This window comes from Capricornis sumatraensis, chromosome 10, assembly GCF_032405125.1.
Source record: "Capricornis sumatraensis isolate serow.1 chromosome 10, serow.2, whole genome shotgun sequence".
Classification (NCBI taxonomy): domain Eukaryota; kingdom Metazoa; phylum Chordata; class Mammalia; order Artiodactyla; family Bovidae; genus Capricornis; species Capricornis sumatraensis.
Window position 1 is genome coordinate 20,734,369 of NC_091078.1, and position 16,994 is coordinate 20,751,362.

At 41.7% G+C, this 16,994-nt stretch overlaps 1 protein-coding gene and 1 non-coding gene across 3 annotated transcripts in view; one reads left to right on the forward strand and one right to left on the reverse strand.

Annotated features, from left to right (window-relative positions):
* Positions 1-16,994, reverse strand: part of MYPN (myopalladin) — a 75,165-nt gene that overhangs the window by 42,585 nt on the left and 15,586 nt on the right. For both annotated transcript variants that reach the window (XM_068982358.1, XM_068982359.1), the window contains exons 2-5: positions 14,689-14,864; positions 11,693-11,744; positions 7,508-7,622; positions 6,201-6,272 (exon numbers count right to left, since the gene is read on the reverse strand). In XM_068982358.1, coding sequence (XP_068838459.1) covers positions 6,201-6,272; positions 7,508-7,622; positions 11,693-11,744; positions 14,689-14,864 — 415 coding nt within the window. The remainder of the gene's footprint in view (positions 1-6,200; positions 6,273-7,507; positions 7,623-11,692; positions 11,745-14,688; positions 14,865-16,994) is intronic.
* Positions 8,300-8,372, forward strand: TRNAC-ACA (transfer RNA cysteine (anticodon ACA)). Its single transcript has one exon. It is a non-coding gene; the product is annotated as a tRNA-Cys (tRNA).

The window sequence follows — 16,994 nt, forward strand, 5'->3', positions numbered from 1 at the left end:
ATTGTGAAAAGCTCTGTTGGCATGTGTGTGGGCACATTTTTACCATAGGCTGAAAGATCACAAACATGGAAAAGGTTATGATTATCTTCCTCTACAAGCTCTATTAGCAATAAATAATTCGGGCTTTCCTATTATTACAATTTTGGGGTCTGCATTTAGGTATCGGCTCTTGCTTCAGAAGGGGGTGGGAGACTTGGATTTGATCCTTGGGTCAGGAAGATCCCCTGGAGTAGGAAATGGCAACCCACCCCAGTATTCTTGCCTGGAGAATTCCATGGACAGAGAAGCCTGGTGGGCTGCGGTGCCTGGGATTGCCTAAGGTTGGACACTTTCACTTTACACTGAGCAAATTTCACTTTACGTTTCACTTTGGAGAAGGATGGACCAGAGTTTTTTTCGCTTTTGTCATTCACTCTGATAAATGTTTTATGATTGTTTACAGCTCTTGTCTTAACAATATGTGGTATTTTGTGCATGGACCCATCATATTTACATCTGTCTAAGGAATAACAGGGTGAGAACCGCATGGCTTTAGCTACCATAGGAGATTTTTACCTGAGAAGGGTGTGTAAGTTGATATTGTGACTGCCAGGGGGCGCCACAGACAAAAGTTAGTGGGTTTGGGGTTTGTTTTTTTTATTTTTTTGCATTCCCAAATTTGTTTGCTGAAGGAGTTCAGGATGGAATTTGCAGAGTGGTTTCTGAAGTAATGAGCAACTATTTGATTAAAAACCTGGTTTTTCCTTGTCTTCTCACAAACAGTGGCTTCTAGTGACAAGAATATTATCAACAAGTAGGGAACATCAATGAGTTTTGGATGCTTCTGGCAAGCTGGTGAATAAGCCCTTCACTTTGATATCTGAGCCAATTCTGTGCAAAAAGAATAGTTTGGGAGCCTATCGAAAACGTTAATGGCAATCAGACATCTCCCTGGGATTCATACATAATGAAGTCTCTTTTTCTTGAGGCAAAAAAAAAAAAAAAAAAGTGGCAGCTGCAGAAGGGATTGAATTAAAAAAGCGTGGCGCATTTAAAGAATGAATGTGAGCAGGATGAGGTCAATCTCTTCATTCTGACCTGACCTGCAGTTCAGATATATGAACCAGGTCTCAGTCTGGCAGTGCTGTGTGTATGTGCTGTCGGCTCAGTCGTGTCAGACTCTGTGATGCTGGCTCTTCTGTCCATGGGATTCTCCAGGCAAGAGGACTGGAGTGGGTTGCCATTTCCTGCTCCAGGGGATCTTCCTGACCCAGGGACTGAACTTTTCTTTCTTATGTCTCCTAAACTGGCAGGAGGGTTCTTTACCACTAGGACCACCTGGGAAGCCCCAGTCCCGCTTGCAGAAGGACCTCCTGGAGAGACTATGTTACTCATAGTTGCGACCACTGTTAGCTTGTTGTAAGTACTCACTTGACATTGAAAGCCAAGACCTGTGTTCTATTGGAGACAATAGCCAAGACACTTGAATTACTACAGTTATAGAATATGCCTGTTAAGTGTCTGTGATATGAGATGGAAGCTTGTTCCAGTGTGACACACCATCAATACTCAGTAAAGGAGTTGCCATGGGTCATCTTACAAGCCACTTAGAACAATGATAGTTGTTATTGCTGAAAGCTGTGCTTTTCTACAAAAGTCTCATGACAAAAAATTGGCTTACATCACTGTCCAAATCAGTTACGCCATTTGAACGTTTTGTGAATGGGGCCATGTTCAACACAGCAGCAGGTCTTAGGTTGTTACTACTGGCACATTGTATAAGACTTGATCATATTTACCTTGACTTCACTGAAGATGAATAAGACATGAAACATTTCCCAACAAGCAAAGATTAAGTTAGTCTTAACGAGGAACTGCAGATTTGAATTAAAGTCCCTATAATGAAAGGTCTACAACCTGCTGAGGTAAACAGTATCCAAAGTGCAAATCCGTCCTGTGTGTCATCACCGTACTGATCGTCCAGGAAGACATTCTTTGCAGGGTAATTGACAACATAACCTTAAGAAGCATGCCTTCCACAGCCATTTGGTATTGGATTTTTTTTTTCTCTGTTCCTCCTAAAGACACTCTGAAGCCACAAAGTGATGAAAGCAGCAACTCCTTCTTAGCCGAAATGGAAGTGATTCACCACAGAACAAATATTATTGGGTGCCTGCTCTGTACCAAGTGCTGTGTGCAGGTGCTGTCAATGTGACTTGAAAGGACACAGTTCCTGCTCAGTAGATCCATACCCACAGATATAATGCAGGGACATCCTTGAGAAAAGGCATCTCCCTTACTGGTTGAAAAGATATCAGCTACAAGGTTCATATTGTCACTTTATTCTCTTTTTTAAATCTAGTGGCTGTTTTTGCACTTTGGGAGATGTTGGAAATGAATGCTGTAGTGCCTTAGGCTAGAGTTGGATCAGAGCAGTTTTTACTGATAAAGAACCCTTTTTGCTCCAAGATAGTCACGAGTGTCCAGTGCAACAATTGAGCCAGAGAAGTCTCTGGAATTGTCAGGTTGGGGAGAGGGGCCCATGTAATCTTCAGGAATCTAGAGCCAACCACCAGCCCAGTTATTTCAGGGCTTCCTGCCTCTGCTATTATATAATGAAGTGCCGTTCTTCAAATTTTCACTTCCCCTGCCCCCTTGCACTCTTCAAATTACTGCTGAAGCAGCTGGACCCAGTGCTGCAGCAGCCTTGAAAGCCCGCCCGAGCAGCTGCTGTTGGAGTGGGCGCAGTGATAGGAGTAAGATTCCAATTTGATCATCTACCTCCCTTCATGCTCAAGGAGTGTGAGCACTGTTTTCCCCCCATAAACAGAGGGAAAGTGTTTTTGATACAGTACAGAGGATAGAGGATAGTCTATCTCGTAAAGTATTTAAAAATATAGCCATCCTTCAGAAGAGCTTATTTACAAAACAGAAACAGACTCACAGACTTGGAGAAAGAATTTTATGGTTGCCAGGGGGAAAGAATGACGGAAAGGGATAGTTAAGGAGTTTGGGATTGACCTCTACATACTGCTGTATTTAAAATGGGTAACCAACAAGGACCTATTGTATAGCACAGGGACCTCTACTCAGTGTTATGTGACAGCCTGGATGGGAGGGGACTCTGGGGAAGAATGGATACATGTATACATATGGCTGAGTCCCTTTGCTGTCCACCTGAAACTATCACAACTTTGCTAATCAGCTATGAAAAGTGAAAGTGAAAGTCGCTCAGTCGTGGACTCCAGGCCAGAATACTAGAGTGGGTAGCCTTTCCCTTCTCCAAGGGATCTTCCCAATCCAGGGATCGAACCCACCTCTTCCGCATTGCAGGCGGATTCTTTACCAACTGAGCTACAAGGGAAGCCCATACTATATTGAGCTATACTCCAATATAAAATAAAAAGGTTTAAAAAAAGTTATCCTCTATAAGTAGAGCAATGAACTAGCATATGGGACCCCACACTTCTTTCAAATTCTACCACCATTTTGCTGAGCATCTCCTTTTCATTTTAACCTTCTCTAAACAGAAGATAATACCAGTACTTCCCCATCACCAAAGGAGGTAGAAGGGGTTAAATAAAACTTTGTCCTCAAATTGCTTGCCATTCCCTTCTTCAGGGGACCTTCCCAACCCACAGATTGAACCCAAGTCTTCTGAATTGCAGGCAGATGCTCTACTGTTTGAGCCACCAGGGAAGCCCCTTTAAAAAATGGCTTCATGACATTATTGGCAGAGAAAGGCTTTGTTAGGCAGTATAGAAGTGAATCATAGGGACTGGAATGCCAGAAGTCCCTAAAGAAGTAAATAGAACAAGGAAAAACCCAAGCAAACATATGCCAATGATCGGTTATCACGGCTCACGCCACGTGGCTACCATCATCAGTGGCTCTGATTCAGAAATTTTCTAATGACACTGGCAGTGACAATGACCTCAATTCTGCCCTCGCTCATGGAAACTAACGCAAGCACACTGTTGCTGATAAGTCCCTCTGGAATCTGAGCCACAGGCTACGCTAGAGCCCTGCATCTGAACAGCCCTGATCCCATTTATGGAGACAAAACCACACTTTCCGAGGGCTGAGAAAGCCTCACTGAAGTTTGAGTCTCTGTGTTAGACATTGCTTTCCCACCACGGAGCTAACATTTTTGGAGATTTATCTGATAAACAGCATACACTGATGACTAATTCACTTTCTCATTTTTATTTATCAAAGGTATATATATCATCTGCAAATCAGAGCACCCAATTAGAGGGAGGTAATCAGTCACCACGCAAAAACAGCTAACTTGTGACTAACCTGTCCATGAAAATTAAATGTCAAGAATAGTTTTTAAAGTCTGATTAGGCTTTTGGGAATGATAAAGATAGTTCTGGACCTATTATAATCATGGTGGACTCCTATCTAGATAGTAGAGATAGGCTTTACGGTGCTTGGGAGAGATAGAAAAGTAAACCTTCTTCTTATTGTGCTAAACGTTGTATCAGAGATATGTACCAGGTGATATAGAGGCAGAGAAGTCAGCAGCCCCAAAGGATCGAGACGTGTGGAGGGAGGTAAGGACACCTCTCTGCTGTCTGGTTGGGCAGATGGTAGTGAGGAGAAGAGTGGGAGGAGACTTCAGTTTGGGACGGAATAAATTATTCTGTGATTTTGTTACCTTTGAAGAATCAGCACTACTTGAAAAAGGTAGTGTTATGACAGATCGGCATGACAGGGTGTTCAGATTTCTCAGCATTTAAAGCTTTGTTTCCAGGCTAGGTGACTTAGCAGTGAACTAAGACAAATAGAGGTAGCTCTGTTAGCTACATTACACACACACACACACACACACACACGTCCACTTAAAACTCTTCATTAAAGTCTGGTAGTCACCAAATCAGAACACATTGCTTTCCTGCTGCTAGTCTTTGAAAAGAGCAAAACTTAAATTCTGAAAGCAGGTTACAGGAAACATCTGAAAAATCGAGATGCATCTTGTTTCACATAAGAATGTTTGCCCACCTGATACGGTCATGGATAAACATGTCTCACTCAGACTGTGCTTAATTTTGGAAAACCATCTTGGATGAGCTAATATGGTAGAACTTGCCTTAAAACTGATGTTTCTGTGGAAGTTGTGAATTTAGCTCCTCCTCCTTTAGGATCAGTACTTATTGGAAAAGACACTTTTTTTTTTTGGACACTTTTCTCTAATCCATGATTTCTCAACCCCAGGATTAACTGGCATTTTGGGTTGGATAATTCTTTGTTGCAGAAGGCTGTCATCTTGTGTATTACAGGATGTTTAGCAGTATCTCTGGATGCCAACTCCTGTTGTGAAAATCAAAAAGTGTCTCCAGACATTGTCAAATGTCCTTTGAGGAGCAAAATTAACTCTGATCGAGAACCATTGCTCAAAAACATACTTCTGAGAGGATAAGATCTCTCTGGGTTTAAGTTTGGTATTCATATAAAGAACAAATTATAAATCCAGGCATAAACTTCATTCATGTAGTCTTCATGATACCAAAACAAATTCAGTGTGACTCAGTTTTTCACCTTTGAATTTATTGTCCTGGGCAACATATAAACAAAGTATGTTATATAAGAGAAAGAACAACAGACAGAAATGAGAAATGACAGAACTTGTTTCTAGTCCTGATTCTACCAAGTTCTGTAACATTGGATACATTGTTTAATCTCTCTGCCTACCATTTTTTTTTTCATTTGTAAAGAAAGTTCCTGAGTAAAATTTCCAGTTCTAAAGACAAAGATTATGAGACTCAGAATTTGATGCCGCTACAATAGTTGACACTATGGATTAGAAAAAGAAAGCTCTTTGTCTTTGAGTGACAAAGTCTATATTAAGCCTTCTGAGAGCATGTAACTGCATCTTCTTGAGCACCAAAGACATCCAGAGAAAACTGTGGAGTGCTTAGAAACCTTATCACCTGACCCGTAGGTGTGGCTACCGTGTTTAAAGCAGTAGGATGGCCGTAGAGATCAGCATGGTGAATGGGGATGGGGACGACCTTTCCCTTATTACACAAACTGTTATTAGACATCTGCGACTTCAGGAGGCATGGTAACAGCTACCACAAAAACCCAAACCCTATAGTGTATTTATAAGAGAACAAAATCCTGAGATAAAATCAGTGAATCTTGGATCCTGCAACTTTGTTTGGGTATTGTGGTGTGTTTAAAGCCATGGCAGAAAGAAGTAACATTTTGATTACCTTTGTAAACACAGGAGCTGCAATGATAGGTTTTCCATCCAACCCTTGCAGATAGTTTGTAGGGCTCTGACACTGTTAGAAAGGAACCAAGAATAGATTCATCGTTACTAGAATTATCAGGTAGGTAGGTAGATAGAAGATAGATACGTATAACAAGCTAAAGAATTTGGTGTATGAAATTAATCTAAAACCAAAGACTGACATTTTCTATGTCATGATTCACAGACATCAAATTTTATGCTGAACTGATTGTATTACTATTTATTCCTGCATCATGGTGGCTGTAAATACATGCCACCTGTCACCAGCCCCTTACAAACAGAGCTAAGTAATGAACCTTAACCCCTTGTAGAGGTTCCATAGTCTCTTGAGGCTTCACAGATCACAGTTTGAAAACTACTGGAATAGAACTAAAATATGACCCCTCTGCATTACTAAATGGGTCAGATAAGTATGCTGAAGAAAATTTAAAAAATTTTTTTAAGGTTTTAGGTCTTTATATACATCAATGTTTATATTTAAATATACGACAACACATTACAAGTATGTTTATATTAATATGACTTTATATTTTAATGTATATGCATTGCTGTTCAATCACTAAGTTGTGTCTGACTCTTTGTGACTCCATGGACTGCAACACACCAGGCTTCCCTGTCCTTCGCTATCTCCTGGAGTTTGGAAAGATATGCATATAGATATGCAAAGAAAATGCCTGAAACTATCTGATAGAAAGTATTAATAGGAGGTACCTCTGAAGAGTGGGGGCAGAGAAATAGAACATTGATTAAGTTTTTGCTTAGTATACTTTTTGTATTTTTGAAATGTTTTTACAATAAGCATGTACTATCATCATCATCATAATCAGCCTGAAGAATGAGAGACTTTAAGATTTTCTGGAAGTTATTTCAATGGTTACCGTATCTTAGAAAGTAGAATTTTTTATTTTTTAATAGCTCCATGCACTGAGGTTCATGAGAGTCCTGGGCCAGTGGGAGAGCTGGCAGCTCATTGTATATGTAATCCAAGCCCTTCATAAAGCTGGGATATCAGAGACTAATTTGTTGAGTTTCTTTTCCTATGAAACTTGCCTATAAAGTTACAGAATCTGTTCCCAAAGCCAGGGGAACTACTGATACCATCTGCCGGCAGTACAAAGTGATTATCATGACTATAGCAGTGTGTTGCCCAAGGGCATGATGAAGTTGCACCAGAGGAGAATACGATCGTGCCACACAAGAGGGTCATGATCATAGTGCCTGCTTGTCACAGTTCATGGCACTTGCGCTTCGCTTAGACTCTTGTACCTGCTGGGTGGTTGACACCCTGGGCTGGGCCACCGCGTGCTGGGTTTGGGGTACTGCTGAAGGAATGGCTGCAGAAGTAGTGGGAGGCGATGACACCTCATTTGGCTTCTGGATTCTGAGGAATGATTAAAATACAGATTATAAAACAGACCTATCATTCTCGTGAAAATTCTTTCAGCAAAGCTTTCAGCACTGCTTACAAAACTTTTTGTTCAGCAATATCGCACAAACATTTATTGAGTGCTTCTTTGCTGTACACTTTGTTAGGCAATGTAAACAGGAAGATGATAAGACGCCAGTTCTGTCCTTGAGTTCACTGCCGTTCGCAGAGCTGGGGACTCAATCATATTCACAGCTGAGATTCAAGACAAGTGCTACGCCAGTGCATGTGCAAAAAATTTTTTGAGGTTTGTTTTGTTGTGGCCCTCTGTGTTTTTCCTTCCCCCTCCCATTCCAAGGAGGAGGCCAGGCTTCGTAAATTTTTGCTTCTGGGATTTTGATGTGGCAAACAGCAGAAATAGCCCAAGACAATGAGCTCTTCATGTTTACACAAATTAAAGAGGTTGTTTGAAGGGCCGGGAAGCCAGGAAGTATTCTTGAGAAGTCTGCAGAGGGAGATTATTTCAGTTTTGTTGTGGGAAAGAGAGAGGTCTGGTATCTTGCCAGAGAACCTAACAAAAGAGAGAACCTGAGTCCAGACAGAATGGCAATCCTTTGACTAAAGGCTCTCAGTCTTGCTAACCATATCAGTCCCTAGGCATGTCAGGAAGAAACAAAGAGCTGAATAGGACTTCCCTGGTGGCTCAGATGGTAAAGCGTCTGCCTACAATGTGGGAGACCCAGGTTCAATCCCTGGGTCAGGGAATATCTCCTGGAGGAGGAAATGGCAACCCACTCCAGTAGTATTCTTGGGCTTCCCTGGTGGCTCAGAGGTTAAAGCGTCTGCCTGCAATGCGGGAGACCTGGGTTCGATCCCTGGGTCAGGAAGATCCCCTGGAGAAGGAAACGGCAACCCACTCCAGTATTTTTGCCTGGATAATCCCATGGACGGAGGAGCCTGGAGGGCTACAGTCCATGGGGTCGCAAAGAGTCGGGCACGACTGAGCAACTTCACTTCACTTTCACTTTGAGATCTGGCAATGGGCCTCTCACCCTAATCTGTGGGGGTAGATGATCAATGTCAGGATAGGCTCCCCTTTTGTCTGTATGTTACCTCTCTTTGCCTTAGCTTCCGCATGTATAAAATGAGGAAATAATAATTCTTACCTCATAGGGTTTTTTTGAGGGTAAAATAAGATAATTCTTGTAAGATGCTTAGTGTCTGTGTTAGTTGCTCGGTCATGTCCGACCCTTTGCAACCCCATGGACTGTATAGCCTGCCAGACTCCTCTGTCTATGGGATTTCCTAGGCAAGAACACTAGAGTGGGTTGCTGTTCCCTTCTCCATGGTATCTTCCCGACCCAGGGATGGAACTTGGGTCTCCTGCATTGCAGGCAGATTCTTTACTGTCTGAGTTACCAGAGAAGATGCTTAGAGCAATGTTTAATACCACACTGTATATCTATATCTATGTCTGTGTCTATATCTGTCTATATCTCAGGAATCTCTGCTCAACTTTGGAGGCAAAGTGAAAACGCAAGTCGCTCAGTCGTGTCCAACTCTATAGTGACCCGGTAGACTATACAGTCCATGGAATTCTCTGTGCCAGAATACTGGAGTGGGTAGCCTTTCCCTTCTCCAGGGGATCTTCCCAACCCAGGGATCGAATTCAGGTCTCCTACATTACAGGTGGATTCTTTACCAGCTGAGCCACAAGGGAAGCCTTGGAGGCAAGAGGGACGCCCAATAATGACTGAGTATTTTCCGAGAGCCAGGTAGAGTGGGGTCTCAGAAGAAGAATCATTTGATGATGTAGAGGCTATTGGTATTCCTGAAGCATCCATTTTCTTCTTCTACAAAAACAGAATCCCTGATTTCTTTCCATGGCTACTCCAAAAAAAGATTGCATTTCCCAATCCTCCTTGACACTAACTGTGGCCACATGACTACTTCCTGGTCATGGGATATGAAGGATAGTGCTGTATGTAATTTAAGAGAGATGACCTTAAAAGGGGGGTTGGGTATGTCCTTTATTCCTTTCAATCTTAGACTGAAAAGATGAGGCCGCATCTCGGAAACAGGCAGAAAGCTGGAAGCAGACTGGAGTCCAGTGCAAGGTGGAGCTGTTTTACCAGCCAAATTCATATTTTTTATGTAAAGGAGAAAAATATTTGTCTTATTTAAGTTACTGTTATTTGGGGTCTCTATTTACACCCAACTGGAGCTAAATCCTAACTACCACAAGTAGATTTAAAGAAAATGAACAAATGAGATGTTTCTTATTTGAGTTTGTATGTCAAATTCATACCCATTAGGCTTGCAGCCATGTTATGAGAGCGTTGAGGAAGGAGTAATGTGCAGTGGAGAAGGAGCTTATTACGTGACTTGACTGGATTTTGGAGGATAAATGAGAGTTTGCCAGGCAGAAGTGATAGGGCATTCTTAGCAAAGTGAACAGAATGAAATGGCAGCTGTGTAGAGAGCCTGAGGTGGGAGAATGGTTGAGGAGGGGCAGGAAAGCCTGATTGATACTCTAGTGAATAAAGTTTTGTATGCCCGTGTTGAGATTTTTTTTTTTGGTAATGTTTTTGTTTGTTTTGTTTGATTTTTATTTCCCAATAGACGATAATTTTTTAAGTCAAGAAAGTGATAAGCTCAGAATGATCTTTTAACTGGGTAGTTTGAAAACTATAAAAGGGAGAAAATATTGGAGCACCTATAAGGAGGTGATTGGCATAAAGGGAGAATAATGAAGAAAGAACTGAACTGAAGCCATGAGAATGACAAGGAAAAAGGTTAAAGGGAGAAATAATTTACTCTGGTTATAAGTTTTCATATATGAACAAAAGCTAAAAGCAGTTTGCCATTCCAAAGTAGACATGTGTGTGTGTTAGTAGCTAAGTTGTGTCCGACTCTGCGACCCCGTGGACTGTAGCCCACCAGGCTTCTCTGTCCATGGGATTCTCCATGGAAGAATACTGGAGTGGATAGCCATTTCCTTCTCCAGAGGATCTTCCCGACCCAGGGACTGAACCTGGATCTCCTACAGTGCAGGCAGATTCTTTAGCATCTGAGTCACCAGGGAGGCCTAAAATAGGCATACTCCCCACCCTCACCGCCACCCCCCAATTTGAAGAATAAGTCATGATTTCTACCCTTAAGGAGCTTGCCCTCTGTGGAAGAGGATAGAATATGCAAATTCAGTTAACAACTCCTTACTCTTTCAGACATTGCCTATGTTTCAGAAAGTCTCAAGAGATGGCTGTTGTGTCTGTTTCTAGTTCCTATGCTTTCTGTCCACAATTTCCTCTGCCTGAAACACCCTTTCCTCCCTTGTTTGGGAATCGCCACCTACTGGTCTTTTAAGACCCAGCTTAGGGTCACCAGCTCTGTGACATCTTTCCTGATCTCCTTCCCTCCCCAAACAATAAGGGGTCCTTTGTGTCAAATCCTTAAACCCTGCACATGGTTCTGTCATAGCTTATTATATTTTATTACTCTTATTGTCTATGTACATGGTATACATCTTTTGCTATATTTGCTATGCGTATATTTCTCTCTACTAGGCTGTGAGCTTCTTGAAGGCAGGAGGCATCTGATTTTTCTTAGTACCCAGTGCATCTAGTGAAGCATTAAATATAGTGCTACTCTATAGGTATAGAGTAGGTGCTTAGCCAACGGTTGTGGAAATTTGTGTAACTTTGTTCAGTACCCAATACTTTAGCAAAAAGGTTATGACTTGCCCAGATAACTTATACATATATTTTTGGTTCACCAGATTGTTTGTTCTTTTGAGTAATCTTCTTTAGTCAGAAAACATGAATGTTTTTGGACCACTGAATTATTTGTTTTTACTCTTTTGGTATAAGTGTGATGGTGTTTTATAGGTGATATTTCATTTTTAAAATATTGGGAACACTAATCTTTTAAGCAACAACAAGCAAAGAAACACCTTTTTACCCAAAGTCACTCAGTTTTTTTTTTCTGGTGTCATACCCTGCAGCCCCACTCTTCAAGTTCTACTAAACAATTAGCAGTTTTCTCAGGACCTGAGGATGCCAAATAAGATAGAAAATTGGAATTACCGATTCATTTCGTCCTTGTTAGGGTCCCCTTCTGAATCTGAAGAAGAAACCCCTGGAAAAATAAAAACAAGTCATGTAACTGTAAAGATAATTTCTTAAACTGGCTCCTAGGCATTTGAAGATTTATAGAAGTTTAGACCTGGAAATAAACTCAGCGATTCCCTGAACTAACACCCATTTTACAGATAAAAAACTATATCCTAAGTAGTTGAAGTGCTTGCTCAGGTCACATGCCTAATTAGTGACGGAATTAAAATTAACTGGTCCAGGGATTTCCCTGGCAGTCAAGTGGTTAAGATGCTGTGATTCCACTGTAATGGGCACCGGTTTGATCCCTGGTCAGGGAACTAAGATCCCACATGCCATGAGGCATGGCCAAAAAAGAAAAGAAAAAAAAGTTAACTGGCCAAAATTCTGTGGGTTCTTTTATATAAAACACCTGCTGACACCTTCAGATTAACAGAGCAGTGTTTGCAGACATTCTGTATTGTCTATAAATCCTCTTGCTCTTGGCCTACACAGATTAAATAAAAGAAGGGATTACATTAGATTCCAAACATTGTAGGTGTAGGTGGATGCCCTTCCGTCCAGTACTAATATTAACAAGTCACTCTTCATCTTGGGAGTTGGGAGTGTTTGAAGCTCTGCTGCCAAAAATTTTTAAAAATCAGCAATCCAATCTCAGCACTGTTAGCAGAGCTTTGATCCCTGATTTGTTTCTTAAGATAGTGAATTCCAGGAAGATATCACAAAACTAAACCCAGAGGTATTTATGTACTCCAAAAATTTGAGGATGAAAAAATATAACATCTATTTATGTATTATTCATTGTTAGTATCATTATTCATTTATCTATTCGATAAAAGTTTATTAAATAACCACTATGTACCTGGTATACATAAGGTATCAGAGATATAAAGAAGAATGAGACAGTTCTAACCTTTATACCATAAGAATACAATATTTAAACGCTAAAAGCAAGGCATGCATAAGGTATTATAGATGATAAAAGTACTGAAGAATGGCTCCTAGGAAAAACGCAGAAGATGAGAGGAAACAGGATCAAAAACTTGGGTCGATATACACGGTACATAAATTGATTCCTCCCTAAAATTAGTCGTATAAGTTTGGTACTGATATAAATGCCTCTCCAAGGCTCCGAGATAGTCTTCCTGCTTCTACGCTTGACTCCTTTTGGTATATTTTCAGCTGGGAGCCAGAGTGACCCTGTTAAAAACTAAGTCAGATCATGTTACAACTCTGCCTGGAATCCTTCAGAGCCTCCTATCTCAGAGGAAAAGCCAGGTCTTTGCAGTGACCCGTGAGGACCTACGTGATCTTCTCACTGCCTCCTCCCACCTCCACCCCATCCTGAACTTCTGACCTGCTCATCTCTGTACCTAAGGCATCCACACTCCCTCTTCTGAGCCACTACGCTTGCTGATTTCACTCCCTAGAGTATTCTTCCTTTGAATATCCCTGTGACCCACCCCCTCACTTCCTTCAGGTCTGCGTTTATATGTCATATGGTAAGTTAGGTCTTGTACAGCAATCTGCACACACACATGCACGTGTCCATTCACATACTCCCTATCCCTTCTACTTCCTGTCATAGTGCTCGTATATACTGTAAGATAACAGGAAACATAATTTTTTCTCTCTGCCCCTGATTCCTGGCACAGAGCTCCTAAAACCCTTATAATCCCCTGAGTGATGAGCCCTTAAGAGCATCTCTTGCTCTAATATTTGTCTTTTACACTGCCTCTGACGCAGGGCTTCTAAAACTCTAATAAATTCCTAAGTGATGAGAGCACTGGGAGCATCTTTGTTCTAATGCGGTGACTTGGAGTGGCTTCTGGATGGGGGCTGGTCACCCAGAAGACCAAGCCGTGATTGTATGTGTGTGTGCTAAATTGTGTTATGTCCACCTCTCTGTGATCCTGTGGGCTGTAGCCCAGCAGGTTCGTCTGGCCAAAGGATTCTCCAGGCAAGAATACTGGAGTGGGTTGCCATGCCCTCTTCCAGGGGATCTTTGCAACCCAGGGACTGAACCCATGTCTCTTTTATCTTCTGCACTGGCAGACAGATTCTTTACCAGTGGCACCACCTGGGAAGCCCTAAGGTGATTAGAAGCTTGGAATTTTCAATCCTACCACATCATACTCCAGAGAAGGGAGGAGGGGAGGAAATAGAGTTAAGAGTTGATCATGCCTATGTGAGAACACCTCCATAAAATCCCAGTAGTGTGGGGTCTGGAGAACTTCTAGGTTGATGAACACAAGCACACTGGGATGACTACACACAGCAACTTCACGGTGGCAGAACCGCTGTGCTCAGGAGCCTCCCACACCTGTCCCTGTGTATCGCTTCATCTGGCCTTTCATGTGTATCCTTTATCACACCCTACAGTAAACTGGCAAACATAAATAAGTGTTTCCCTGAGTTCTGTGAGCACCTCTAACAAATTAATTGAACCTGAAAAGGGGGTTGTGAGAATCTCTGATTTGTAGCCAAGTCAGACAGATGTTGTGGGTAACCTGGGCACCTACTACCTGTGATTGGCATCTGAAGTGGGGTAGGAGCAGTCCTGTGGGACTAGCTCTTAACTTGTTGGATCTGACCCTATCTCCAGGTAGATGGGTCAGAACTGAATTAAATTGTAGGAAACCAAATTGGTGCCATGAAAAATTGTTGGTGTGAGAACCATCTCCTTTATCATACACACACACACACTGAATTTGTGATTAGAACTATTTCATGTATCTCACATAAGTACATGTTTTGTTTATCTCATTTATTGTCTCTCCTATAACAGTGTTGTTGCCATCTGTTCATGAACCTGGGGATTTTTGTCTATTTGTCTCACTGCTATTTTCCTCACTGAAGAGTGTGTGGTAGGGCAAGCCCTCAATAAATATTTAGTATGTATTTAACTTATTTATTATAGCTATATATCTTATTAGTAAGTACCATGCTCCAAGAGTATTTTGCTTTACCTTCTATGTAAATCTCAGCAGAAGTTGAATCTGTCCCATAGATGTTAGAAGCGAAGCAGGAATAACGTCCAGTGTCCTCTTCAAAGGCTTCAGCAATGGTCAGTGAATGCAGATTTCCTGCCTGGATGATGTGAATGTCTGGGGAATTTTCAAGCTCCTTGCCTTCACAGTACCACCTGCAAGGAAGAATATTGGCATGATTGAAATCTGAGAAGTAATAACATAAATGGCTCCAGATGTTCCCTAAGAAGAAAATTGTGGCAAACTTGGAGTCAAAACATTAAATGATCCAATATTATGGTATAATTTGGTTGTAACAATGAGAAGAGCCGGCAGGATTCAAGTCACAGTGGCACTACATTCGGGAAATTAGAAAGCAGCTCCTATTAAGAATGATACAACTGAAAGAAGATGAGGAATGATACAACTGAAAGAAGATGAAGCGATTTCGAACACTGCCAACCCCGGAAAGCAGGGTCTTTTATGTGGAACTTGACCTACAGCATTCGATAGTATGCATTCAGCAAGTGCTACTTAAGCTTATTTGGAAGGAATCTAAGGGATATTAAAGGTTTGTGAAGTTAAAGTTGAACATTCATTCCCTACTACAAAATTGCATCAGTTCAGTTCAGTTCAGTTCAGTCTCTCAGTCGTGCGAGGCACGCCAGGCCTCCCTGTCCATCACTAACTTCTGGAGTTCACTCACACTCACGTCCATCAAGTCAGTGATGACATCCAGCCATCTCATCCTCTGTCGTCCTCTTCTCCTCCTGCCTCAAATCCCTCCCAGCATCAAAGTCTTTTCCAATGATTCAACTCTTTGCATGAGGTGGCCAAAGTATTGGAGTTTCAGCTTTAGCATCATTCCTTCCAAAGAAATCCCAGGGTTGATCTCCTTCAGAATGGACTGGTTGGATCTCCTTGCAGTCCAAGGGATTCTCAAGAGTCTTCTCCAACACCACAGTTCAAAAGCATCAATTCTTCGGCGCTCATCCTTCTTCACAGTCCAACTCTCACATCCATACATGACCACAGGAAAAACAGCCTTGACTATATGGACCTTAGTCGGCAAAGTAATGTCTCTGCTTTTGAATATGCTATCTAGGTTGGTCATAACTTTTCTTCCAAGGAGTATGCATCTTTTAATTTCATGGCTGCAATCACCATCTGCAGTGATTCTGGAGCCCCAAAAAATAAAGTCTGACACTGTTTCCACTGTTTCCCCATCTATTTCCCATGAAGCGATGGGACCGGATGCAACAAAATTGCATCAGACCTAGCTAAATGAAAGTTATTTTGATTGGTTACTTGATTCATCAGATAAGGGGGATGGCTTGTATTTTCCCAGGAGTGACCCAATTCTGGCAAATAACATAAGTTAAATATATTTCCATATGTTATGGTATTTTATTTTGATGTATATACTTGAGGTTAGAAATTTTTATTATGAAAGTTTTTCACCAGAAGTTTACACTAAGTAATGCATAAAATAATGTTTAAAATGTGAAGGTGTGTAATAAGAGGAACAGATATTAAAATCACATGGAAATAGGGGTTTCACTGGTGGCTCGGTGATAATGAATCCGCCAGCCAATGCAGGAGACAGGGGTTCCATCCCTGGTCCAGGAAGATCCCACATGCCATGGGGTGACTACTGAGCCTGTGTTCTAGAACCCAGGAGCCCCAGCTATTTTGAGCCCATGTGCCGCAACTGCTGAAGTCTGAATGCTCTAGAGCCTGTGCTCCGCAGCAAGAGAAGCCACCAAAATGAGTAGCCTCCGCTCGCCACAACTAGAGAAAAGCCTGCAGAGCAATGAAGATCCAGCACAGTCAAATAATAAATAAACTACATGGAAATATTGTTCATGATATTGATTGGCAAAAGCCTGCAAGTTTAACCCCTTCCCATACACTGCTAGTAGGAATGCAAAATGGTACAACCCCTATGAATATATGGCAGTGTCTACCAAAATTACAGATTACATTTATCCTGTGACTCAACAGTCCCACTTGTGGAATCTATCATACAGCTACACTTGTTTAGTCACAAAGTCATATCCAACTCTTTTGTGATCCCATGGACTGTAGCCTGTCAGGCTCCTCTGTCCATGGGATTTCCCCGGGCAAGAATACTGAAGTGGGTTTCTATTTCCTTCTCCAGGGCCTCTTCCTGACCCAGGGATCAAAACTGTGTCTTCCGTATTGGCAGGTGGATTCTTTACACTCAGCCACAAAGAAAGCCTACAGATACACTTGCATACATACAAAATGACAAATGTGTAGGTTACTTATTTAAACAGCATAAG